General features: G+C 45.3%; 1 protein-coding gene and 1 long non-coding RNA gene across 2 annotated transcripts in view; one reads left to right on the forward strand and one right to left on the reverse strand.

The window, feature by feature from the left end:
* Positions 1-13,367, reverse strand: MYOC (myocilin). The gene is made up of 3 exons (XM_036849808.1): positions 12,740-13,367; positions 2,828-2,953; positions 1-1,405 (listed from the first exon to the last, which is right to left on the reverse strand). Exons 1-3 carry the CDS (start codon positions 13,248-13,250, stop codon positions 621-623), a joined length of 1,422 nt encoding a protein of 473 aa, XP_036705703.1. The 5' UTR covers positions 13,251-13,367; the 3' UTR covers positions 1-620.
* A 1,482-nt stretch (positions 13,368-14,849) lies between these two features.
* The window catches only part of LOC118879893, a 40,314-nt gene continuing 28,364 nt past the window's right edge, over positions 14,850-26,799 (forward strand). Inside the window, exon 1 of the long non-coding RNA XR_005016174.1 lies at positions 14,850-14,990. This is a non-coding gene — a long non-coding RNA (uncharacterized LOC118879893). The remainder of the gene's footprint in view (positions 14,991-26,799) is intronic.

The following is a 26,799-nucleotide window of genomic DNA, read 5'->3' on the forward strand; positions in this document are numbered from 1 at the left end:
TTCAAGGAGAATATTGTGTAAGATTATTTTATTTCACGGGGCAAAGTTGCTCTAATATCCAACTGGATCCCACCTGAAGCATTAGAAGCCAACTATAGTAAACACATTTTATATATGTTCAGCGCTGCCGCAATAGCTGTACCTCCGCCTTTAGGAGTGCTGCTTGTTATTATAGCTCATGGTAACCAGGCAACATGCAAGAGCAGGCGATGCATGGAACAGGTTCCACGTGGGGAAACATGCTTTTACCAAACTATTCTCCAAACATATGTTATTTAGCCATTGAGGGCCATTTATTAAAAGCTTTGTGGTTTTCATGAAGCAACTACTACGCATTATAGCTTTTGCCTCAAATCACCAGAAAACTTAAACTATTTTGGTTAAATATCCCTTTAAAAGCTGACAGAAGAAAAGAATATCTATTATAACGTGGAACCATCTAAATCCCCAGACTGTTATTCCCGCCCAGTTGGACATGGTGACCATGCACATTCTTCTGGGTTAATGCAAGCTTGGAAAGCCAGAAAAGCTGCATGGGCATGGGCTGGCTGGCTGGCTTTCCCCTCAGGAACCCTGAACATCATTTCCTTCTGCCTTTTCTGCTAGCGCTTGGCGGCTTTTCACATCTGGGAGAGCTTGATGTCATAGGTGACCATGTTGAAGTTGTCCCAGGCAAAGAGCTTCTTCTCCAGGGGGTTGTAGTCGATCATGCTGCTGTATTTGTAGCGGTTCTTGAACGGGACCGTCAGGGCCTTGCTGCTACCGGTGCCGGTGTCGTATGCGAAGTTGACGGTAGCATCAGGCAGTGAATAGCTGCTGATGGTATACAAGGTGCTGCAGATGATGAAGGCGTTGGCGACCGACTGCTTACGGATGTTAGTCTCCCAGGTTTGTTCCAGCTCCAGATTCTCTGGGTTCAGCTTGGAGAGGACAATGGCGCCTTTGGCCGCCTCGGTGCTGTAGATGACCCAGAGGCCTGTCTCATCTACTGCCAGGTCGATGTCTGTGTAGCCGCCCCAGGAATAGGGGAACTGCCCGTGGTAGCCGGCTCCAGGGATTTCCTTCTCAGCCTTCAGCGTCTCGGTGCGCAGCTCGTATCTGATCACCGTTCTGGACTCCTCCCCCTGGAAGTAGAGGCTGCCCTGGTACACCACGGCGCCTGTGCTTTCCAGCGGCCTGGGCAGCACATGCACCTTGGAAGGGTAGCCCCGCAGGAATTGGCTGCTGAGGTCATACTCAAAAACCTGGCGGACGTCTGTGCCCACTGTGTCGATTCTCCACGTGGTCTCCTGGGTATAGGGGTAGGCGGCCTTGGGGTCTCTCATCCACACGCCGTACTTGCCCGTGAGTGTTTCAGCTGTTCTCAGAGTGACAGGTTCTCCTACCCAAACGAGTTCTCCACATCCTGGTGAATTAAAACAAACACCATGTAGCCACCATCTTTCCACAATGTGGAATCACGGCAGAGCCGGTAGAAGCGAGAACCCCAGAGACAGACCGTCTGGGTTTAAACCGGGCTTTGCCACGCATCACCTTATTTTGTCACTTATTGTGACTTTCAATAAGTTACTTTGCTCTCTGAGAGATTCAGTTTTCTGATTTGTAAGGGGAGGTAAGAGTAGTGTTTTGGGTAGTAGAGCTGTGGTAAGTTTTAAATGTGATTATACATGTTAAGTGCTCGGTATAGAGTAAATGCCCAGAAAATATTCTGTGATCACTATGTGATATCAAAGTACAGTTGCCCCTTGAACAACATGGGTTTGAACAGTATGGGTCCACTTATACGTGGATTTTTTTCAATAAATACTAGGTATTCTACTTGGTATCGGTTGTAAAGATGAAGGTTGTAAAGATGAAGGTTGTAAAAAGATGCAGCCTTCATCTTTATTTGTAATATTTGACTTAAGCTGGGCATCGTCTCATGATGTTCATTGCATTACTCTTTATGACTTTCACGTCTGATTTATTTCATTATTAGAAAAAATGAGACAATAATCAAGTCATTATAATAATCTCTATAAAACAAGTTTTTCAAGCCCTTCCCCGATGGACCACATACTGCAGCCATCATTTTAATATAATAAAATCTGAATATGATTTTTTAAATGAAGAGTTGGTCAAAAACTTAAATTTGATTGAATCACAGTAAACCTCTGTATTTTAATGGGCATCTCAATTTCCTTACAGAAAGTGGGAACGCTTTGTTGCCCATATCTCAGAGAATCATATTTTGAATATCTCAAAACTCTCCATCCTCATGCCTGCCCTTCTGTACTAGCAATAAGTGTCAACAACATGGAGAGTCACTGTCTCTGAAAGACACAGTTCTTGTCTTAAAGTCAGGCTTTCAGGGAACACCTTTCAGAGGGTCAATTGTACTTTTCCTAAATACCCAAAATTCAGAAAAGATACCTTTAGTAACAGACACTATGCTGGGATGGTCCATGGTGTCTGTCTGGCCCCAAGATAAAGATATGAAGGATCTACTGAAAAAGTGTTGTTTTTCAGGTGCAATCAATTCTATATGACAACCAAGTGGGTGAAACAAACACATCTCTCATCTTCCCTGGGTGCAGCCCCGTCCCCTTCCCAAGTGTAGGTGATAAGATACAGAGCTTTGCTAGGGAAAGGCCGACTTCCTGCCAGTGTGCCCTGGAAAGGGAGCAGAAAGGGGGTTCTGTTCCTCTTCCCCTTTCCTGCCTCTGCTCCCAGGGAGGTTATTTGTCCACCCCCCCCTCCCCCATAGTGGGCTGAGCAACTCTGAATGCAGAGCTAGACACAGATAAAGACCACCTTGGTACAGAAGAGGAGAAATTTAACTCCATACCAGTGCCTCCCTCTTCACTCCTGGGATGACCAGATGGACTCTCCTTCAAGATTCGGGAAGCAGGAACCTCAGTTAACTCTGACTTCAATTCCTGAAAGTCCACGTTCTCCAAATTCCATTTAGAAACTATAGTAAAAGAAAGAGGCAAAACTGTACTGTGAGGAAAAAGGCCTAAGGATAGACTACATTGAGAATGGGATTTAAACAGGCTTCCAAAGATATGAGGGTGTTTGAGATTTGTTTTAAGATAATAAATGAGGTTCAGGGAGGGGGAGGGACAATGAAACAAGACTGGGCTGTGCTGACAACTGTTGGAGCTGGGTGATGGATATGTTAGGGTTTGTATTATTCTCTCTACTTCTGTGAATGTTTGAAAAATTCCATAATAAAAAGCTCACAAATAATAAATTGCATAGCAATGTGCCTAGCACAGAGTAGAGTATTCAAAATAAAGTAAGCTTGTACGAAATTAAAATAATTCCCACTAGAAGGTCTGATTTATGAGTAGGTGAGGTGTGATGCAGGGATATTGCGAAAATCCTTAGCATTTTCTGGGATGCCAGAAATTCAACAATTAACAATTCTCTGCCTGACTTAGGTGTGTTTTTCTCCTGTCATAATGCAAATGTTCCCGTAAGAAGTAACATATTAAGATTTAACATGCTCAGCTGAAATATTCTGTCAGATCCCTTTCCAAGACCATTTTAGACAAGGAAGAGAGTGTGCAGGATTCCTACAGGAATTTGGGGGACAGTTTGAGCCAAGGAGAAGGGAAGAGGTGCGGATGACATTGGTTAGACGTTAAGTCATCACAGTGTATCGCACATTGCTACTTTGACTTAGGATTACGGCATACAGCAGCCCTTGAATACAAGGAAAAAGCACAGCCACAGGAGCAGCTGTTTTAATAGGCAGGTTGGATTATGGTTCAGGTATGGTGAGGCCAACAGATCAGGAGACAATGGCCATTAAAAAGATAGCTCGTTATACTCACTGATCCCTAGAGGAGGGGGGACACCACCTCATAGAGGGCCACACGGTGAAGCACCAGGGTTCATCAGGAGGGAGGGGGAACATGGGTGAGAGCTTTATTTTGATTTCCAGGGGAAGGAATGAGTGAGGCAGGGTAAGCAGGTTTAGGATTGGCTACTTTGAATAATTTCTGCAGGCTCTGAAGCGTAGGAGCTGTCTCTAGTTGTCTGGTACCTGGCCCCCATTGATCAGGGCAGGGGAATAGTGGCCCTGAGCGTGAGACCCCGATGGAGGAGGGGGTGGGGTGTAGGCTCCGAATTGGTTCATTTGCATATGAAAGGTGTGCTTACAGGTGAGTCATTTACTATCTTTAAGAATTGGCTAACCCTCTGAGGGGCAGTCCCTCCTGTTATCAGCAAGACCCAGGTGTCAAAGCATCAGAATAAAAAGATATGGTTAAAACATTGGCCTTTTCTCTTGCTGAACTTCTCAGGCAGTCTGACCTGGCCCCCAGCCCAGCAGAATAGCAGGGAGGGCAGTCAGGGCAATGCCTGAGGCTGGGCTCCCACCCAGCCCAGAAAGTCAGGAAGACATTCTCTGTCTTTCATCACTTGTTAGCTTAACTCTTCTAAATTTACCTCTCAGGCTATGGAACTCTTAACCCTCCTGGATGTGCCACATTTCATCAATCTTAAGCCACACATTCTTTCACATTTTCACATGTCTGGAATCAAGGTACCCTCTTATAGTTGCTGGTATTCAGCTTAGATGAACTACAGTACTAGAAAAGGCTTCTCCCTGTAAGGAGGTAGGGAAAGCACCCAGCTAAGAAGCCCTAAGGCTTGGGCTGGGCCAGGGTGCTGGGGGGTGGCCTTCAGGTGTATCTCCTCCACCTCCGCTCCCGATCCCACAGTAGTCTCCACCCCTGCCTTTCATGCAGCTGTTCAGCTGGCCTCCAGGAGAGTGTGACTGCCCTGGAGGGGGTGCGTGCTCACGCCCTGGGACGTTCCTCAGTCTAGACTGGGCCGGGTGACCAGTTATGAACTCTAAGCCAAAACGTGTAGCCAACTGAGGTCATCCTAGATATGCACTCCAAACTCCAGGGGTAATTGGGAGTACCCCTAGGGATGTGGAAGGTCTTCAGTGTCCGCAGCCTTGGGAAGCTGTTTATCCATCCTGTCAGCCAGCCCCTCTGGAGCACCTATTAAGTGTAAGACTAGATGCGGAGAAAAAAAGGCGAATAAGTTACAGTTGGTCCATGGTTCCCTTTAGGAATGGATAATCTGGCAAAGTCCTCTTTGCCAGGAAGTAACATGGGTTCATTCCAGGCTACTTTGGGAACCAGGATCGGTTGGACCATCCAAATGGTTGCTGGAAAGTCCTGGGAAGTTAATTTGGTGCCTTGAATCTCCTTCTCCCTGTCTGGAGGGCTGTGGAGATGAGGAAACTCCTCTGTTCTTCCCTCTAAAGATTGCCTTGACCTAGGAGGGTACCCAAGGCAGAGGCCGATCTACTAGGTCAGAGGTAGGTTCCCTAGACCAGACCAGTCCGGGACCTGCGTGGGCAGCGTGGGAGAGGAACGGGGTGCCCAAGGTCCCCTGTTCTTCTGTGCTGCCAGGAATAGGTAAGTGTGAGGAAGCCCCTTCCTTTACGAGGGACTGACAGAGCTGTCTTCAACCGTCCCTGCCTCCTGAAGCCAGGTCTCTGCCCTCTGTCTTCCTCTCCCAACCACTTGACTTGTCTCTTAGGCCTAAAACACAAGGAGAGAGCCCTGACTCCTGGCTGTCAGAAGCCAACCCCACCCACCCCCGCCTTGCCTACCCAACCTCTGACACTGAGCAGAGGCTCATGCAATGTGGCCGTTTCTCAAAGTCATGTCACTGAACGAGTTCCCTGAGGTGAGTTGTTTTCCTTTCCTTTGTACCTTTCCTTAGTTAGTTTCAGGGAACTAAGATGCCACATGCTGGTGTGGAAATGCCCTCTCGGGAATTCCCTGGTGGTCCAGTGGTTAATACTCTGCACTTTCAATGCAGGGGGCCCAGGTTTGATCCCTGGTTGGGGAACTAAGATCCCCGCAAGCCACATGGTGCAGCCAAAAGAAAAAAGAAGAAAGAAAGGAAAATGCCCTCTTTAGCCACAGGGAATAAAAAAAAAAGTGAGGGGGAAACAAACCCAAACAGGCATTTTCCCAGGTAACTTCATTGAAGACATCTAAAGTACTGGCACTGAAATACTGAAAAACAGCTTCTTTGTGAAAAGAGATGATTAACAGGTATTTATGGCTCTTTCTACATTTCAAAGCAGTTTTATATAAATTATTTATGTGATCTGGTGCCTTCACAAGTTTTAGAGAAATAGAATAAAGCTTTAGAACTGCAGTCTGCCCCTAATTTAACTATTGCCACCACTTACTAAGTGCCTCCTATGAGCCAGGTCCCGTGCTAGGCTTTTGCTATCATTACCTCTATTCCACATAACAGTCCTAAGAGCCAACGTTATGATCTTCGTTTTGCAGAAGAGGAAACCGAGGCTCAGAGAGGTTAAGTTACTTGCCCAAGGTCACACAGCTGGTAAGTGATGGGACTAGGACTTGAACCCACGTGTGCCACAGTCATGGCAGTTGTGAACCTTTCCACCCTGTGGTGGGGATGTGGGTGAGTTATAAATGTACTGCCCGTCAGTGCTGAATGCACCCTTCCATAGATGCTCTCTCAAAAAAAGAGACATTTCTCCTTTAAAGTGAGTATGATGTTAGGCTTTCTCAGTAGAGGGCGCTAGAGGGACAGAGTGGGGGGTGCCAGTCTCCTGCAGTGTCCCGCAGGGGCTGGGCTGGCAGCAGCAGTGTGAGGACATCTGGTGGAGCTCTGCCTCAGGCACTTGCCAAGGACGTGGTTCTTCTGTGACCTCGCAGCCTCAGCCTGGCCATGACGTTTCCACGACCCTCTCAACACCGCACCCAGAGTCCTTGCATGGGGACCCCCGTGCTCTGCAGACCTCTGCAAGCCCCTATGCTGGCTCTGCGGGGCTCCTGCAGCCTTTCCCAGACTCAGGAGGTGTCCATTCCACCTCCAGCCTGGGCTAACCGGCCAGCGTCTCTGCTGTCTGATGGGCTCAACCCCACCTTCCTCAATGATGTCGGAACCCATTCCAAGTTTGTCCTTCCTCTGTACCCTCCCTCAGCCCTAGGGTGCCATGTGGGGCTTATTTTATCTCATAGTTGCTATTTCATCAGTTAATTCTTTATATTGAACATCCCTGACTTAACCTGCTATGTGGTATCTGTCTCCTGCTTGAACTGAGACTGCTACCAGAGGCTCTACACTGCTCGGCACTTTAGGGGGTGACCCACTCCTGGAGCTGACTCAGATTCCAGTGGGTGGCTCATGCACACACAGCTCCCAGGCGGTTTACCCAGAGAGACGTCTTCCGGTCAGCTCTTCCTCCCCTACACGTGCCTGGCTGGTGCCCAGTTCCTTTCCTGGTCCCACCAAGGTCCTCAGGGCTCTAACCAGGGGGTCTTTCTCCCTGGCCCCCTAACCCCCAAACCCTTTGCAAGAACCACACCTCATGTGCTTTCTTTGGAGTAAACAAGAATCACAATAAAACATAAGGTCAGGGAATGGCTTCCGAATGACTGTAAGGCCAGTTCTCAGTTGGCAGGTGGGATGGTTAGATTGCAAATCTGCTGGGTGCTGCTTGGCTGTGTCAGCCAGGAACACCTGGCAACGGTCAGATTCCCAGAGTAGAGTCGCCTGGCGTGAGAAGCAAAGCCTGTGGGAGAGGATGCAGAGCCCAAAGGCAGGGAAGCCGTTGCGTGAAGGGGCCTGGCCGCGCCAGAAGTCATAGTTTCCTAATTCAGTCCTGCCATGTACCAGCTGTGTGACTTTGGGCAATTACTCAATTTCTCTGAGCCTCAGAATTCTTAGCTCAAACTGTAAATGAAATGATCCTCAGTAAAAATGTAACAAAACTAAAATTTCTCTGGAATGTTTCAAAATCACTGAAATTTCATTCTGAACGTGGGAGAAAAACAAAAAGAGGTTATGAAAAGATTAAGGACTGTATTGTATCAGACAGCTAAAAATTTTTAGGGCTTTTGTTTGTTTCTATGAAAATTCAGTCCTTCTGCGGTTGAGAAGTTCATGTCTATTATAAAATTTTGGAAATATTTTCTTCATGCTCTGTCCTATTTATATACTTATATATAGATATATAAGCAAATGACATTGTAATGATTTGTGTAGTTATTTTCTATCACTGCCTGAAAAGTTAGGTCAGTATTATATACATGAAGAGGATGAAGAAAAAGAAGGGTGCCAACATAATCACAGGTTGTCATGAATACTCTAGAAGGTGAAGATTAGCTAGCAGACTACTGTCCTGGGTGCTGCTCCAACATATACTGAATCAATGCGTGTCACAGAAATGATATGTACACGTCGACATTTTGATCTATAAATGACTTTTTTTTTCTTTTTTTTTTGGCTGCACTGGGTCTTTGTTGCTGTGCGCGGGCTTTCTCTAGTTGTGGTGAGCAGGGGCTACTCTTCATTGCGGTGCACAGGCTTCTCATTGCGGTGGCTTCTCTTGTTGTGGAGCACGGGCTCTAGGCACGCAAGCTTCAGTAGTTGCAGCACGTGGGCTCAGTAGTTGCAGCACGCGGGCTCAGTAGTTGCGGCACGTGGGCCCAGTAGTTGCGGCGTGCAGGCTCTAGAGCACGCGGGCTTCAGTAGTTGTGGCGCACAGGCTTAGTTGCTCCACGGCATGTGGGATCTTCCCAGACCAGGGATCGAACCCCTGTCTCCTGCTTTGGCAGATGAATTCTTAACCACTGCGCCACCAGGGAAGTCCCTATAAATGACATTTTTAAACAATAGTGGAGCTCAAGCAAAAGAAGCCCTTCGTAGCTATAATCCATTTACTGGGTGGTCACTCTGTGCCAGGCACTGTGCTGGATGCTTTCCTGCGTTACTTCTAATTGGGGGGATTATTCTCCCCATCCTATGGGTGAGGAAGTGAAATCTGCAGCACTTGTGTTGAGCAACTCTGGTGCCCCTCCCTGCATATCTTGCCCACCTTTTTCTAGCCATTGCTGTGTCATCCTCTGTAAGAACCAGCCTGGTACTCACATCTGTGGATCAGGGAAGTGCGATATACCCCATGGGATGATCCTTGGCCAAAAGAGTATCGAATCTGGGAAGGAATGCTCCCTTTCTCTGTTGCATTCTACACAGCTTCTCAGAAGTCTTGGTGGGGTACAGCCTTTGCTGCCCACCATGGGGACCAGTTGGAGAAGGGCCCTCCCCCACTGCCCCATGCTGGTTCTCTTTCCTTCCCTGTCACACTCTCCCCTGTCCCCAATTCTCCTCCCTGGGATTGTGGTCCATACAAACACTGCACACAAGCCCTCATCCCAGGTTCTGTTCTCTGAGAGTCCAAAGCAGGTGAGAAATAAAGGGGAAGGTGGAATTTCTCTTGTGACTTATAAGCAACTCTAGTTTCTCTTTTGGTAATCTGTATTTTCCATTTATTTAAAAGATTTAAAAGATTATTTAAAAGATTTCTAGACATTTCACTACAGAATTATTACTACAACATTTTATATGCATATATTATTTCAACTCACACACACATACACGTATAAACAAGTGACTTCCGTGATTCTAAGGACATTTTTTTTCTATGTAATACTTACACAATAAAGAAGATGGTGGTGACAATTCGAATTACAGGTGGAGTCAGGAAAAGTCCACCTCCTCAGGCCTTTCCTCTGCCAACTTGGCCTCACTAAGCCCTCAGTCCCACACCCTCCATCCCTCAGTTATTGCCTCTCCTGCCTAAAGCACACCCACACCTGAATCCCAGCCGCACCAAACACCCCTTTACTCTCAAATCGAGGACCTTGAAGCACATCTTTTGTTCCAAGTGTTCTTTCTCTGACATTTAAATGTAACTTTTCTGTCTTTCATCTTTAGGTTCTATAAACCAGAGGTCACGTCAGGGTCCTGAAGAGCCACTGAACCTCGGGGGAGGGGCCTGAATTCTAGTCCCGGCTCTGCCACTAGAGGGCTGGTGACCGGGAACCTCTGAGCAACCTCTCTGGGCCTAAGTTCCACATCTGCACAAATGAGCCAGAGGCATCAGATGCTCTCGAGGCCCCCTTTCCAGCTATACATTCTTGTACTAATGTAATTTCCTGCTCACGAAAAACCCACTGCTAGAAAAGAGCTTCCAAGTCTGTAGTTCACTATAATGGGCTGTTGTCTTTATTTCAAAAGTAGAGTAGCTGGAAAAGACAAAAAGAAGTATAAAATCAGGGCTTCCCTGGTGGCACAGTGGTTAAGAATCTGCCTTCCAATGCAGGGGACACGGGTTCAAGCCCTGATCCGGGAAGATCCCACATGCCGCGGAGCAACTTAGCCTGTGCGCCACAACTACTGAGCCTGCGCCCTAGAGCCCGCGAGCCACAACTACTGATCCCACGTGCCACAACTACTGAATCCCGCATGCCACAACTACTGAAGCCCGTGTGCCTAGAGCCTATGCTCCGCAACAAGAGAAGCCACCGCAATGAGAAGCCCGCGCACTGCAATGAGAAGCCCGTGCACCGCAATGAGAAGCCCGCGCACCGCAATGAGAAGCCCGCGCACCGCAATGAAGATACAATGCAGCCAAAAATAAATAAATAAAACAAATAAATTTAAAAATATATATATATAAAATCAGAGAACACGTTGAATAAATTCCCAAAGACTTGTTAAGTGACCACAAGACAATTAAAAAAATGTTTCCTCTATTTTTTTTCACACACACACACACACACACACACACACACACTGTCTCTCTGTCTCTCTGTCTCTCTCTCTGTGTCTCTCTCTCAGGGGTTTTGTTCATTCAGTTAACAGTCTGAAATACGTAATGCCTCATAACACTTCTATTAATAATGATTCTTTCATTTGTGCTCAAAGACTCAAGTTGAACAAGTCTCAGCACCATCACTGATCAGCTGTTCAACCTGGGGTCCCTTGGCATCTTGTGACCTTACTTCCCTTCATTGTAAAATTTAGAATTGGATCTCTTCCAACTCTATCAATACAGTATTTTAAAAAATCCTTTATACCTTAGAGTCATTTCATTTGAACCCTACAAAAATCGTTATTCACAACAGGAATTTTCATTGCCACGTTATGGATGAGAAACCAAGGTGCAGAGACTAAACGACTTGCCCGAGGTCACACCCAGGCATGGACCCTTGGGTTTTCTGGTGTCACATCTGTGCAGATTTTGCCTTTCATGCAGAGTCTCTTTAGAAGATAATTTCTCTTCATTTTATTTTGAAGATTTTCAAAGCTTTTGAAAAGTTGACAGAACAGTACAATAAATCCCCCATGTGTCGTTCACTTAGATTCACCAACTGCTAATATTTTGTCACATTTGTATCATTTTTCTTTCTCACTCTTTATATATTTACAGTCTTTGCAAATCATTTGAAAGTAAATTGTGGACATTCTGATGCCTCATCCCTAAGTGCTTGAGTATGTATCTCCTTAAAACACGGATATTCTTCATAACCACAATACCATATCTCACCCAAGAAACTGAACACGAATCCAATAACACAACCTGATAAGCAGTCTATATTCAAATTTCCTCAAGGATCCCAAACCTGTCCCTGTAGCTTTGTCCCCCTGGATGCAGGGGCCACTCCAGCATCATGTACTGCCTTTGGTCACTACATCTCTACAGTCTCCTTTAATCGAAAACAAGGCCCCCACCCCCAGCTCCCTTTATTTATCTTTCTTGATGTTGACATCTTTGAAGGGCCCAGACTAATTGTCCCCTAACTGGATTTGCTTGCTTGTTCCCTCATGATTGGAAAACTTTTTAAACAGTGAATATTTGGGAGCAGAGTTTCACAAAAAGTGACACAAATACTGTCTTCCCAACTACTGGGAAGAGTGTCCCTCCTCCCCCAGTGTACACTCATGGACTCACCTGGCAGGGACCAGGATGAACAGAATGACATCTCAGGTAGCAAAAGCCACTTCAAAGTGACTTAAAAGCAGAGGTTCTCAGATTGGACCAAGAGCAGGAAAATTTCCAAAACAACATATTGAGGGAATCCACACTGGGTTGCTGCCTCTTTATTTTGCCAAGGAAGGACACTTAAAAAAAACCTACCACCTATCATCATTTCATAAATCTATTGTCATTTCATAAACAGAGGTCATTTTAACAACAAAAGGTAAGCGTCAACAATCTCTGAACAAAGATTCACAAAAGGACAGTTTTCTAAAAAGGATAGTTGGCAACTTTCTACTGATCCTATATATTTGCATCTCACCTGGTCCTTATATTTCTCATTTTGCTATGGATTGTGAAAACTGTCATGGGTAGGCACAAGAACTCAGAACCGGGGCTTCCCTGGTGGCGCAGTGGTTAAGAATCCGCCTGCCAATGCAGGGGACACGGGTTCGAGCCCTGGTCCGGGAAGATCCCACACGCCGCGGAGCAACTAAGCCCGTGCGCCGCAACTACTGAGCCTGCGCTCTAGAGCCTGCGAGCCACAACTACTGAAGCCCTTGTGCCACAACTACTGAAGCCTGCGCACCTAGAGCCCGTGGTCCGCAACAAGAGAAGCCACCGCAATGAGAAGCCTGCCCACCGCAACTAGAGAAAAACCCGCACGCAGCAACGAAAACCCAACACAGCCAAAAAATTAAAAATTAAAAAAAAAAGATCTCAGAACCACGAACCTCAACAGAACTCTCGGGACCTAACTCACTAGCAACATGTGAAAGTGATTGCTTTGCCCTCCTTCATTTGTCTGACTCACGCTAGATGCGTGGTCTCCAGGAGAAAGGAGAGGGCAGGAAGGACAGGCCTGGCCACCTGTAACAGGTTTCCGTGAGCCGTGCCACCTTCACCCCACTGTGTTACCTTCCTTGGAGCCTGGTGGCACGTCCTCAGAGGTGCTGCGGGCCTGGGGACACTGGCCCCTCCTCAGGCGTGCTACCTCCTTGCTACTGCTTTCCAACCTCCTGGCCAGATCCCCGTTCTCTGCCTGCAGTCGTCTCTTCTCCTCCTCCAGAGCTGACTTGTCACGGACGAGGTCTCTGTAGGCTAACTCCAGCTCCCTCTGCAGCCCCTCCTGGGTGTCCCAGGGCGCGGCAGCCTGGCCCGAGGTCAGGCGGTGGAGGAGGGCCTCCAGGGAGCTGAGCCGGGCTTCGGTGGACTCCAGGGCCGCGCGCTGTTCGCTGCTGTCCCTCTGCAGGTCCTGGATGGCTGACATGGCCTGGCCCTGCTCGGGGCAGCTGGACTCATTGGGGCTGGCCACGCTGAAGGTGTACTGGCATCGGCCACTCCGGTCGTTGGCCTTCCGGAACTGGGCTGTCCTGGCACCCACACCCCATACCAGACAGGCCAGCAGCAGCAGCTGGACGGCTGGCATCTCGGGCCTGCAGTGGCAGCAAGGTGCACAGAAGCCCTCAGAGCAGCGGCTGCACGAGGCTCCCTCTGGAACTCTCCCCTGCGCTGAGAGGTGTCTGGCTGGGTGGCCCGGCTGATTCCTGCCCTGGCTGCACAGAGGTTTATATATACTGGGGGAGGCAGCCCTGCGTGGGGGGAGGATGATGTGGCCACGTGAGGCTGGGTGAGGCCGTGCACAAGGGGGGGCTGTTTTCACACTGCCAGCAAGAGTCTTAGAAAATGATCTTCCAGAAGTCTGTTTTGAATTTCTTTTAAAAAAGAATGTCCCACTTTATGCACCCCACATCCCCATAACAGTCTCTATATCCCCACCCTGTTTTCCCACATACGCTCACACATACCCACCTCATCCAGCATGACTACTCGTGTGGCAATTTCAACAAGGATTTATTTCTAGTTCCTATTTCCATTACTTTGCAAACTTTATTGAGAACCTGCTCTGTGTCAGGCACTGTTCTAGAAAACGGGGATACAGCCATACCTAAGACACAGTCCCTTTGTCCCTGTAGCAGTGACAGAGATGAATAACAGCCAGGTGGTATACAAGGGCAGCATGCCGCCAGGTTTAAGGGAGCAGCAATGCTTTAAAAGCAGTCGGAAGCAGAATTCTTCCCCCCCCCCCTTTAAAACAAATGTGGGTGTATCTTTGGGAAGACGCTCTGATTCTAGTCTTGCATCTCAGGCACCAATGTCAGTGCTAGCCTCTAGACTAGTTCTCACCACGTGTGTGCACGTGCATGCAAATGCCATTGATCTCACTGATGAAATCTGTGGAAGCCTCCTCAGGAAGATGTTTTTAAATGTATAAAATATATAGGATTGCCAAGAAAATATATATTGAAATACTACTATCAAAAAAAATTTTTAATTGAAATATACATGTCCTTTTTATTAACGTCTTAAAAACAAGGTCTAGCAGGGGGGTATCTAATTTCAAAGTAGTTTTGCCCGTAAATACTATTGCATGCTAATTGCAACAACTGTAATGAAATGTAAAATGTCTGTGATCTCTATTGGTGGTGACAAACTCACAGGTACTGCTAACACAACTTTGCATTTATGGCTAGATCCATATGGAAGGAAATGTTAAACCCAAATTTTACTTCAAAAGTGGTAAAAATAAAGATGTAATTTTTTTCCATCCAAATTCATGAGCTTTCTGGACCCTAGGTTAGTAATCCCTGCTTTATATTAATAAATCTAAAGAGGAAAAAAAACCCCAGCAAATATGCCAAGAAGAGGTCCACGCAAATCAGAACGTGTGCAGCAGCCTCATAGATAACTTTTAAAATAACATTTGCATTTAAGCAATTGATGTTGTCTGATACCAATAACATCTTCAGTATTTCTGAAGTAAATATAATATTTCAGATGTGCCCTGGCAGACTCTGCTCGAGATTGAGAAAATACATTTTGCTCTAAAGAGTCTATTCTTATTTGATTGGTTCTAAAGTTAGACTTGCACTTGAGACACTTACAAGTGGGTGTCTGTTTACTGCTGACTAAAGGGTACTAGTCTCAGTTCCTGAATCAGATAATAAACATTACCAAAATGATTTTTTAAAATATCTTATAGTCAGCAAGAACCGATTCAAATCTGTTTGGCTTTACTCTTAGGAATGTTCTCTTTCTGTTAAAAGGACTAAGATCGTTCCTGGGCTGCCGACTCCATGGAGGAAAAGAGTTCTGGATAAAGAGAAACGTAAGTAATTTTACTGCCTTCAGTTTGCTCAGGATAACTCTGCTTGTAAAGGAAGAACACAGGACTAGAAATCAGGTTTTCTGACTTCCCTTGAATTGATTTCCTTTTTGTGATACAGCACTCACTGCCTCGGATAATCCAGGAGCACACAATCTGTATCTCCCGGGGCTTTTCCAGTCAGTTCCCAATGCCCTTTAGTGAATTTTTGTCTTTTTTCACCCACACTTTATCCCTCTCTTTTGCTTTATCTCCCCTAAGCTGCAGGCCAGTCACTGTTGAGCTGTGTGGGTGCCAGTCAGGGGTGAAGAGTTTAACAATCCCTGGCATTTTTGCTTGGACCAACCCAGTTTTTGATTGCCAGGCAAAAGCAATCATTCTCAACGTTCTTCATGGTTCCTGGCAAATGCCACTGTGCTTAGGGAAAGAAATGTGGCTGTTGGGTTCATTGACCTTTTCTCTATCACTGTGGTTCACTGTCCCGTCTTCCCCCTGGAGCCGGATATGATAAGGACTGACCAGGTCCTCACATTCTGCCTTCCTCCCCTGACCCGCCATCACGACCCCTACTGCACCTCACTGCCAGAGCTCTGTCTGCTTCCCATCTCCCTCTCAAAGTCCTCATGGAACACTCGAGCCACCAGGGCACTTACAGATGAGAAAGGAGAGGGACTTGCCCAAGGTCACACAGCCAATGAGTGGCAGAACCGGAAAGAAAACTGAGGTCTCCAGATTCCAAGGTTTTCCATCTTCTCGCCTAAGCCTAATCCACCCAAGGGCCCACTAATTGCCCAGAACACATGAAAGACTCTAGTCACTTCTTCAAGGAATCACCGCTCTAGGAAATGAGCTAGCTTCCTATATTCCCACTAAATTAAGGCCTTCAGTGAAACAAACCCATGCATACCCTTGAGGTTTCACAGCTGATTTCACAAAACTGCATCCTTTCATGAAATAGAGTTATTTTCCTAAAAGCAGAGAAAAGGGCTCACTAGAAGACACAGGAAACTTTCCAGCCCCGCGAACAGCAATAAACATCTGGTCGGCTTCCTCCTGCCCTTTTCACCCTTCTGCCTTTCACCACCCTCTCCGCGCCAGCGCCCGACTCCCCGCAGTCTCCACCTCCTGGAGCCCTGGACGTGGAGACCCCTTTCCCTCTGACGAAACCCTGTTCACTCCAGATTCGCCGTTAGGCTGTGTGTTCCAGTTGCATTTCCTTTCTGGAGCCTGGAGCCAGGGAGTCTCCAGCTCAGAGGCCGGAAAGGCGTGTGTCTGGCCATCCACAGAGCTAGGTTTGTGGCCGGAGCAGGCACGGAAGGCGCTGGCCTGGGGCCTCCGTGCAAGATGGGGGCAGCAGGGGGCACGAGGGAGCGGCAGGCTTAAGGAGGATCTGTTACATAATTCTTTTCGAGGTTGTGTTTATTTCCGTTCTTTTAGCCTGGGGTTTAAGCTGGTTGGCTCCTGGTTTTCTTCTGCAGTTCTTCCACGAGAAACTGGAACCTTCATGAGGGTGGAGCTGGGACCGCTTGGCTCACCATCTTGTCCCCAGGGTCGGGCAGATATAAGCGCTCAACACATTTTCAGTGGATTCGTGGATGGGTACATAATTCAAGCAGAAACAGAACACCAAAGAGCCCTCAGGCATGAGAGTAAAGCCATGGATGGTGCCATCTTCTGGGCTGCTCAGGACCCTCTGGGCGCCACCCTGGGGTCTGCCAGCAGGGCTCTCCCAGCTGGAGAGGAAGCCTTTCCTGGGGGCACACTCCTCTCCCCCAAACGCACACACATAGCCTCAACTGGGATTATTTTATGTATGCCTTTATTTCACTACGGATAAGGAGGCTTACTACAAAACCTCCTTGTTTACCATTAAACTGGTAACTTACTACCATGAAAATGAGGACCAGGGAAGGGACTGATGAGACGCAGTCTTAACCGGGGAGCTCAAGGCACCATTCTCCACCCTGCAGCTTTCCTCTGTTTCCCGGGTGGTTCATCATTGAAGTGATTCATTATTATTAAGCACCTACTGTGTGCTAAGGGCTGTGGCGCACACAGGAATATGTAGGAGGTGGACCCCATCCTCAAGACTCTCTCAGGCTGTAACGCTGGGTGAGGCTGGTGGAGTAACCTAAGTGCTGGAGAAGCCTAGGGGAGGTGGGTGTCCCTCGTGAACGGGGGTGCTTCACAGGGGAGATGCATCTGTAAAGGGACCTAAAGAGATGACACGTTAACAATCGCTCAGGCCCTCGGGTTGTGACTGGTTATAGGTCTGCCTTGGGTTCTTTCAGTGTACCTTGTGTCTAACGACAAGGCACGCGGAATCACTTTCAGATTAAACATGTCTATTTCCTCTCTGGCTGCCTCCCACCGCCCTTTGACCCAAAGCAGGAAGCCAGGGGGGTGGAGTGGGGGGATCTTAAACCATTGAGCCCTGCATATTCTCTTCCATCCAGCGCTTATCCAGGGGTTGTCCGGTGCTGTCCGGATGGGAGCTGGTCCTGGGCACTGGGGCATCCTCTCCCTATTGAGAGAGAGAGAGACTTACAAGGGCAGGACCCAGCAGCTGCAGCTACAAAGTATAGCCCAGGAGCTTGTCCCTGCCTGGAGAGGAAGGCTTTTATGAGGCCTGAATGTATATAGGGACAGCCCTCGTGGCAGTTCTGAGAGCTCCAAATGTCATGCTAGCATCTAGATAGTGTCAAACCACACTTAAATTATCACAATAACATTGTTGGCAATTTTCATCCTACAGATTCTACCGCTAGTGCCATGAACATCCCATGAAGCCTTATTACATGGCATGTTAAGCTGGTTTTCTTCCAGCTGTTAATGGGTAGGATTTCTATAGGGGATTGGGGGGTGGGATATGGAGATATGAAAGCAAGGACAGAAAGCAAAAGTGAGACACTTTCGAAAGACCAAAAATAGCCCAGTTTGAAAAAGAGCATCAGGCCTGTGTTACAAGGGCTGTGATAGATCAGGGTAGAAGAACTAGGCTTGGGAAGACAGTGATTTCTAATGATTTCTAACCAATCAGAAGCTGGATACAGTATTCTTGTATGCCTGACTTTACAAAATTGTTAGCCTTGTCTAAATTAATTATATGCCACATATTTGTATTTATTTTTTATTTAGAATAATTAAAATTAGTTCTCTTTTGAGAGTTTCTTGAGATTTCTTAAGAAAACTGGACTTTTAAAAAAGATTTAGGGTCCCTGCCATCAGACCTTGCTGGTTTGAATACACTCAGTGTTCTAGGTGTCTATAAACAGTCTTTTGTTTTACTCTCTGCTCTTTTATCTTTCCCTTGAAAGCCTGACTTAACCCAGTCAATTGTTTGTGTCTCCTGATACAGGGAGATGTTATGACCATGTTTAACTACCTCATCACCTTCTGTTATGAAAACCTATCCCGTCCCCATTTGCTTCCTGCATTTGGAGAATTTTTTTGTCCTTTTCTTGCCCTACATTCCTGAGCTCGCCTCCGCGCAGTGATACTGTCTGTTTTTGTTTTGTTTTGTTTTTTAAATAAGGATCCACTTTGGGATCTGAGCAGATCATGCTTTTTATGTTTTTCCCATTTTTCCTTCAAGCTTCCATGGAAGTTCCTTCCTACGGAACAGGTACTTAATTATCAATTTGGAAATGTCTTTTTCTGAGCTGTTTTCCTTACTCATTGACTATCGATTCTCATCATTTTTTTTTCCTGAAGTTAAAAACAAGGGAAAACTTCATTTTCCATTATTATTTGCTCTCCTGGAATTTTCACATGGACAAGTCTCATAATGGGTCGTGTTTGGTTTCTTAGCTCCGCCTTAATGGACTTACCTTATGGAATCTCATTCTTCCTGAAGGTCAGCTTCTGTCAGGAGGAGCATCAGACACTAAAAACAAGAGCAGATATAGCCTGAGCACTTCCCTGGAGCTGACACTCCTTGTTCAATTCTTTATCACTCAGCCAAAGACGTATTCCTGAATAAGGGCCAAAAAGTTTACAGGACACTTTGACATACCTCGTTTTATTTAACCTCTCACAATAACCCTGAGGTAAGCTGGGCAAAGTTCATAATTCCTCTTTTACAAATGAAGAAACTGTTTATCAGAGTTAAACTGTGGATTAACTGATTCAGTCAAGATCATAGAGCTGGTAAATGGGACTAGGACCTGAATACTAGCCTTCCCACTCCATCCAATTTCTAAATTTAATGGTGTTGCGGGGAAGACCTCAAGAATGAACTTTACAAACGCTCTTCAGATGTTTCCCCTCTACCCATTCTATTGACTGGCAACTTGAAGACTAGATTTGCCCAAACATATACGGGGACATCTGCTTTGGGTTCACTCCATAGAGTGGGATTGTGTGTCCTACACTGTGTAGGCCAGAGCGGAAGCATGAGCAGCTGGTCTGTGGCCTGCGATGTTACCGGGGACTCCCGGACTAACCCTGAGGGCAATCCAAGACTCCTCCAGAGGCTGCGTGAGGGCTGAGTGTATAACTCTTCCTGAGGTTGAGCACAGAAGCTCTCCTGTTATAGTTTCAAGGTACGGATTCCCATTCAAGTTTCTTCAAGGAGAAAAGAAAAAAGAAAAGGGTGTGTGTGAGGGGAGTGGTGGGTAGGAAAGCAGAATATGAGAAGTGTTCTCCTAAATTGAAACTGAAACTGACCTTTTGAAAAATGACCAGGTGAACTATTTTCCCTGCTTCTCAAGAGCTGCGAAATCTTACTCATGGTGGCTCTGCTTCTCAATGTGTCAGCTCTGTTCTCTACTTTACCAGTATCTTCCTGCTGACTTCAGCTTTCATCTGGTCCCCCATGGTCAGCCCAGGCCTGAGCCTACCTCCTAGCACAGGGCCTTTCAGCTCTGCTTACTGACTCAGTCTGTTTCCCAGGCCACGTTCTTTCTTTCTTTCTTTCTTTCTTTTTAATTAATTTATTTCTGGCTGCATTGGGTCTTCGTTGCTGCGCACGGGCTTTCTCTAGTTGCTGCAAGCGGGGGCTTCTCTTGTTGCGGAGCACAGGCTCTAGGTGCCCGGGCTTCAGTAGTTGTGGCATGCAGGCTCAGTAGTTGTGGTGCTTGGGCTCTAGAGCACAGGCTCAGTAGTTGTGGCCCACGGGCTTTGTTGCTCCGTGGCATGTGGGATCTTCCCTGACCAGGACTCGAACCCGTGTCCCCTGCATTGGCAGGCGGATTCTTAACCACTGTGCTACCAGGAAAGTCCCCCAGACCATGTTCTTGAGAGATATGATTGGCTGAGCTCATTCATTCAAGCTGACCACACCAGTTGGACGTTATCCAGTAGCCCATCGAAGTTCTGCCCTTGGGACAGAAACCCAACTTCAATCCATTTAATTATGTGTTTTTTCTTTTTTTTTTTTTTTGCAGGGGGGTGGGCATGAGGGGACTATTTCGAATAGAAAAGCCAGGGAGGGGGAAGGGTAAGCTGGGTCGAAATGAGAGAGTCGCATGGACTTACATATACTACCAAATGTAAAACAGATAGCTAGTGGGAAGCAGCCGCATAGCACAGGGAGATCAGCTCGGTGCTTTGTGACCACCTAGAGGGGTGGGATAAGGAGGGCGGGAGGGAGACGCAAGAGGGAGGAGATATGGGGATATATGTATATGTATAGCTGATTCACTTTGTTATAAAGCAGAAACTAACACACCGTTGTAATGCAATTATACTCCAATAAAGATGTTAAAAAAAAAAAAAGAAAAGAAAAGCCTACTGGCAAAAAAAGATTCCCTTAGAAGGAGATGTGAGTTGGTGAGAGATAGCTAGCAACTCTAGTTCAGTGTCCCCAAAGTAATATCTTCCTCACCGTGTTTAGGCAATATTTATTACCATGGAAGGAAACATGGTGAGACATTCATCTAATAAATATTCTAGGGACTTCTAGTCCTGTGTGCGCAGGACTGTGCTAGGCATGGGACAGATATTTCAAAGTTAGGGGTTAAGGGGAAGACAGAGACAACTTCCTGATGACTTAGACTTCCCTTCTCACCCACATGGAGGGAAAAAAAACTGGGTACACAATAGCCAATAGTAAGAGCATAGGTAACATAAACTTTTATGGGTTTTGGGGTCTCTACTTATCATTTACATTTTTCTGTAGGAAAATGCTGAGTTCTCATGGCTTGCATCAAAGAAGAAAAACATGCTTCTTTTTTCTTTTCTTTTCTTTTCTTTTATTTATTTATTTATTTTTTAAATTTATTTATTTATGGCTGTGTTGGGTCTTCGTTTCTGTGCGAGGGCTTTCTCCAGTTGCGGCAAGCGGGGGCCGCTCTTCATCGCGGTGCACGGGCCTCTCATTATCGCGGCCTCTCTTGTTGCAGAGCACAGGCTCCAGACGCGCAGGCTCAGTAATTGTGGCTCACGAGCCTAGTTGCTCCGCGGCATGTGGGATCTTCCCAAACCAGGGCTCGAACCCGTGTCCCCTGCATTGGCAGGCAGATTCTCAACCACTGTGCCGCCAGGGAAGCCCTTTTATTTAATTTTTTAATTTTTATTTTATTGAAGTATAGTCGATTTATAATGTTGTATTAGTTTCAGGTGCACAGCACAGTGATTCAGTTTTTTTATATATATAAAGCCATGTATATATGGCTTCTCATACGCTAAAAGTTTAGAAATTATTGATGGAGCACAATCCACTTGTGATCTTTGGGGTGGAGTCAAGGTGGTTCTTGATCTACTGTTAATTAAATAAATGGTCAGTACTCAGTGGAGGGGTGATGAGAGTTGCAGAGAGCCCCATGCCACAAGAGCAATACAATGGACTGAGCTTGGTGTGTAAAAACACATGAGCAGGGGGCTTCCCTGGTGGCAGCAGTGGTTAAGAATCCGCCTGCCAATGCAGGGGACACGGGTTCGAGCCCTGGTCTGGGAAGATCCCACATGCCGTGGGGCAACTAAGCCCGTGCGCCACAACTACTGAGCCTGTGCTCTAGAGCCCGCGAGCCACAACTACTGAAGCCCACGCACCTACAGCCCATGCTCTGCAACAAGAGAAGCCACCGCAACGAGAAGCCCGTGCACCACAACGAAGAGTAGCCCCTGCTCACCGCAACTAGAGAAAGTCTGTGCGCAGCAGCGAAGACCCAATGCAGCCAAAAATAAAATAATAATAATAATAATAAATTAATAAATTAAAAAACAAACACATGAGCAAAAACTGTGGGCTTTTGAGAACATTTATAAATAGATAAAATATTGCCTTATTTCTCTGAATAGTACCTCTGTATGTAAACATATTTTTACATTTACCAACTCATTTTTGTTTTGAACCTTATGACCATGCTGAGAGATAAGTGCCATTAACCCCATCTTACAAAGGAGGAAACTGTGGAAATTGACTTGTCAATCCATGAATGGGTTACAGAGTCTAACACCACCCTCCCCCCAGCACCACGGCATCTCCCATATTCTCCCATGCTTCTACTCACCCCCTGTTCCACCTCATGGAAATCATATAAAAGTTAAAAAAAAAAAAAAAAAAAGTTAAACAATTTTAGCCCTGATCTATATTAAATTTATACTGATTTTTTTCCTGGCAGGTAATTAGCATAAACTTTACTTTCACAGAAAAGCAGAATGTTTTCAATAGACAATGATAAAAAGTTATTGAAATATTCCCATTGTATTGCTTTTAGTCTAAGAGTGGAAGATTAATAATCAACCTGAACTTTTTAATTGATTATTAAATAACTTATCTTAAAATTTTTTTAAGCTTCTTCCAACCTTTTTATTTATTCCTTATATTTCTGCTCTTTAGGAGTCAGTATAGTACAGCAAAAAGAAGATGGGACCTAGATATCTCCACCTGGTCTGTTCACTCCTTGTGTCCCTGGGGCACTGGTCAAATGGTCATACCTCAGTCCCTCTGGATTTAAAATGCTTCAGAAAAAGCTCTTGTGAAAATCAGATGCCAAATTAGACCGAGAACCTTTAGAGCATGGCATCAGGATTTTTAATGCTCGTTATTACTCATCTGTACCTCTAGTGGAGCAAAGGGACTCCATAAGGATGAAAGTTTCTCCTGAATTCTTGTTATGAGACTGGATGATACAAGGGTTAAGAATCATTTCCTGATAAAATGGCCCGGATCACACACTAGGTGCAATCATCCTTTCAACCACCCTATTAGATGCTTAGTAATTTCCCCACATGACTTTTGAATAAATTCAGTTTCTGAGTCTCAAAGAAAAACTCATTGGTAAGTATGGGAGCTGGAATGTGCACCCCACTCTTCCCCAGGGCCTGGGCTCCCTGAGTGACCGGTTTGTTCTGCCTTACTTGAGTGAAGTTAAGTAAGCTTACCAGTCGATAATTTCTCAGTGTGACATGTATTAAAGAGAGGGATTTCATTACGGGAACGCTTTCAACCATTCATTTCCTTTCTGAATTCTTTTATTCCACTGGGAACAGAAAATATCTCTTCCCTGCCGATCAGTTAAATCCATGTAACAAATTTCAGTAAGCATGATTCAAAGGGTTTTTAATTAAGAAACTATTACAATATATTTTATTTTTAAAGATGGAACTGTGATCTGCCACCAGCAAAACTGAGTGATGAAAGAATGCCACGGAGGCAGACACACACATTCATTTAAAGTTGGCAGTTTGGGTTTAAGGGAGAACAGTTTGTCCTTTAAAAACCCAGTGCTGCTAGGTTATATCCAACGTTCCGGGGAGGGAGGAGGGGGACGCAAAAGAAAGAGCTATCTTCCTGTGGCTTTTTGCCCTAGGTAAAAGTGAAAAATATCGAATGTGGCAAATCAGGAAAGGACCTTATGTCAAAGACCCCTGAGCATCCTGCTGGGAATTATGTGTCTTGCAGGTTATCTGTAGCTGTATTTCAGGTCCAGTGAGCTTCCTAAACAAGCTCCCAATCTCTCAGGCAACTTTTCCACAAAATCTAGCTAGCCCATGGTCAGGGAAGGCAGAATGATTTTACTATTAGCACCAGGAAGACTGAATAAAAAGGTAAATCTGCTAAAAACAAAAACAAAGAAAATATAAAACCAAGAATATAGTGCAGCCAAGTCAAATATAACTTTGCTTTTCTTCTTTTTTTAAAGATTTTATATTCTTTTCTATCATTACAGCACTTAATGTTGATTCTGCACTCTTTCTGGAATATTGCTTCACTCTTATAGCAACACTGATCTTCCCTGGGTCTCCTGTGCCCCTCTGATTGTTTCTCCTCTATCTTAGCTGGGTTCTTTCCTTCCTTCAGCTCTATATCTATGGATATAGATTGCAAGTTATAATGTACTTTATATTTTAGGTAATAATTATATCTAACCACGCATTGAGTGCCTGCTATGTTCCAGACGTTGTGCTGCGTACTTTACGTGCATTATCTGTTTTTGTTTTTTTGTTTTGTTTTGCTTTTTGGGCCACGTTGTGCAGCATGTGGGATCTTAGTTCCCTGACCGGAGATCGAACCCGCACCCCCCATATTGGAAGCACGGAGTCTTAACCACTGGACCTCCGGGAAGTCCCTTTTTTGTTTTGTTTTGTTTTGCATTATCTGTTTTAACCTCACTGCATGCAGTCCTGCAAGGCAGTTGTTCACATCCCCAACTTATTGGCGAGGCAGCTGAGGTTCAGAGATGACAAGAAATTTGCCTAAGGTAGACACACCTAGAAAGCTGTGGAGCCAAGATTCAGAACGATGACCCTCTGGCTCTTAATCGCCTGTCCTTCCCCTATGCCTGTCGCTCTGAGAACATCATTTCCTGAGCTAGGAATTCTCATTCCACTTCCCTAGATGAGAAGTGTTGGAAACAAATGCTGATTATGATTTGAGGAGGTAGAGCCCCACATTTATCATCATAAATGGCCCTGGGCTGTGGTCAGGTGGGCGGGATTGACTCTGCCTTCACCTAGGCTCTGTGTATGCGGCTAGGGGCAAGGGGCGGGGGATATGAAGAGAGAAGAATTAACTGAACAGGTGAAAAAAATAAGAGGTAATATCTAAGGTCTATTTTTTTTACGATGGAAAAAAACTTGATGTGTTTATACGCTGAAGCGAAAGTGCCAACAGAGCAGAAGGGTAAGTACTGATGATAATAACAGCTGACACTTATTAAACATAGCCGTGCGCCAGGGACCACGCTAAGCACTTTAGCAGGATTACATCACTAATCTTTCACAACACGCTTATAAAGTAGGTACTATCATTATCATGATATTTTACAGCTGAGAAATGCGAGGCTTTGTCCAAGATCACCCAATGAGGGTGATTTAAATAAAGGGGATCTGAGCTGCGATGTTCAGGAACGCAGAGGTAAGCTGCCTTTCCTGGTATGCCAGCCAAGCTTCTGTTTAAGGAGCACCCAGTAAGTACCAAGACTTTATTTACATTACTATGACACTTAATGATATCCCTCAGCGTAGGTAGATAAATACCTCAACCGCAATCCCGTATGAAAGTGAGAAAGCTGAGCCTCTGTGGCTACAGGCTTGTTCAAAGTCTTCATCTTTTCTCTTTAAACACCCTGTAAAGAATGATGGTAAATGTGGGACTCTACCTCCTCAAATCATAATCAGCATTTGTTTCCAACACTTCTCATCTAGGGAAGTGGAATGAGAATTCCTAGCTCAGGAAATGATGTTCTCGGAGCAATAGTTTAGGATTGTTTGGCTATACCACCCTCCTAAAGAGGTTTGACTCAGCTGTTGGGATTGAGATGATACTGGCAATCGGATCTTTGCTTTTGACAGTGGAATTCTTTTTTTGTTTTAATTTATTGTAGCGAGGTATAGTTGATTTACACTGTTGTGTTAATTTCTACTGTACAGCAAAGTGATTCAGTTATATATATATATATATATATATATATATATATATATATATATATATATTCTTTTTCATCTTCTTTTCCACTATGGTTTATCACGGGACATTGAATATAGGTCCCTGTGCTACACAGTAGGACCTTGTTGTTTATCCATCCTATATATACTAGTTTGCATCTGCTAATCCCAAACTCCCAGTCCTTTCTTCCCCCAACCCCCTCTCCCTTGGCAACCACAAGTCTGTTCTCTATGTCTGTGAGTCTGTTTCTGTTTTGTAGATAGGTTCGTTTGTGTCATATTTTAGATTCCACATATAAGTGATACCATATCATATTTGTCTTTCTCTGACTGACTTACTTCACTTAGTTTGATAATCTCCAGGTCCATCCACATTGCTGCAAATGGCATTATTTCACTCTTTTTTATGGCTGAGTAGTATTCCATTGTATATATGTACCACATCTTCTTTATCCATTCATCTGACAATGGAATTCATAATCTTACTTTTAATGATACAGGTATGGTACTGTTTACAACACTCATTTCACTGAATAAGGCAACTGATTTTATTTCTTTTCTAAAAATTGCAGTGCACAGTATACTTTGGTTTAATCATAAAAAGTTTCTGAAAATAATCAATCAGTAGTAAATAACTGAAAAAAGGTTGAAAGAGTATAAGAAATATAATATAAACTTTTGATGAGTGAGAAGCTCAGAGAGAGAAAAAAGATCCCAAATAAAGACAGTCTGTATGCTATTAATTCTATATTTAATTGACCAGCAACTAGTATCTGAAATGTTTATGTTGGTTCCCATTTTCCAAAGCACAATCCCATATACACCTCATTTGTCCTTGGCAACAGTATAGTCAGTTAGAATACTTTGGCCTAAATAGATGGAGGTTGTTTTTCTCATTTAACGAGAGGCTGGGACGTGGCATTCTGGAACTGGTGTGGGGCCCAACAGTGTCATCAAGGACACATGTTCCTTCTACCTC

This window comes from Balaenoptera musculus, chromosome 1 (assembly GCF_009873245.2).
Source record: "Balaenoptera musculus isolate JJ_BM4_2016_0621 chromosome 1, mBalMus1.pri.v3, whole genome shotgun sequence".
NCBI classification, from domain to species: Eukaryota; Metazoa; Chordata; class Mammalia; order Artiodactyla; family Balaenopteridae; genus Balaenoptera; species Balaenoptera musculus.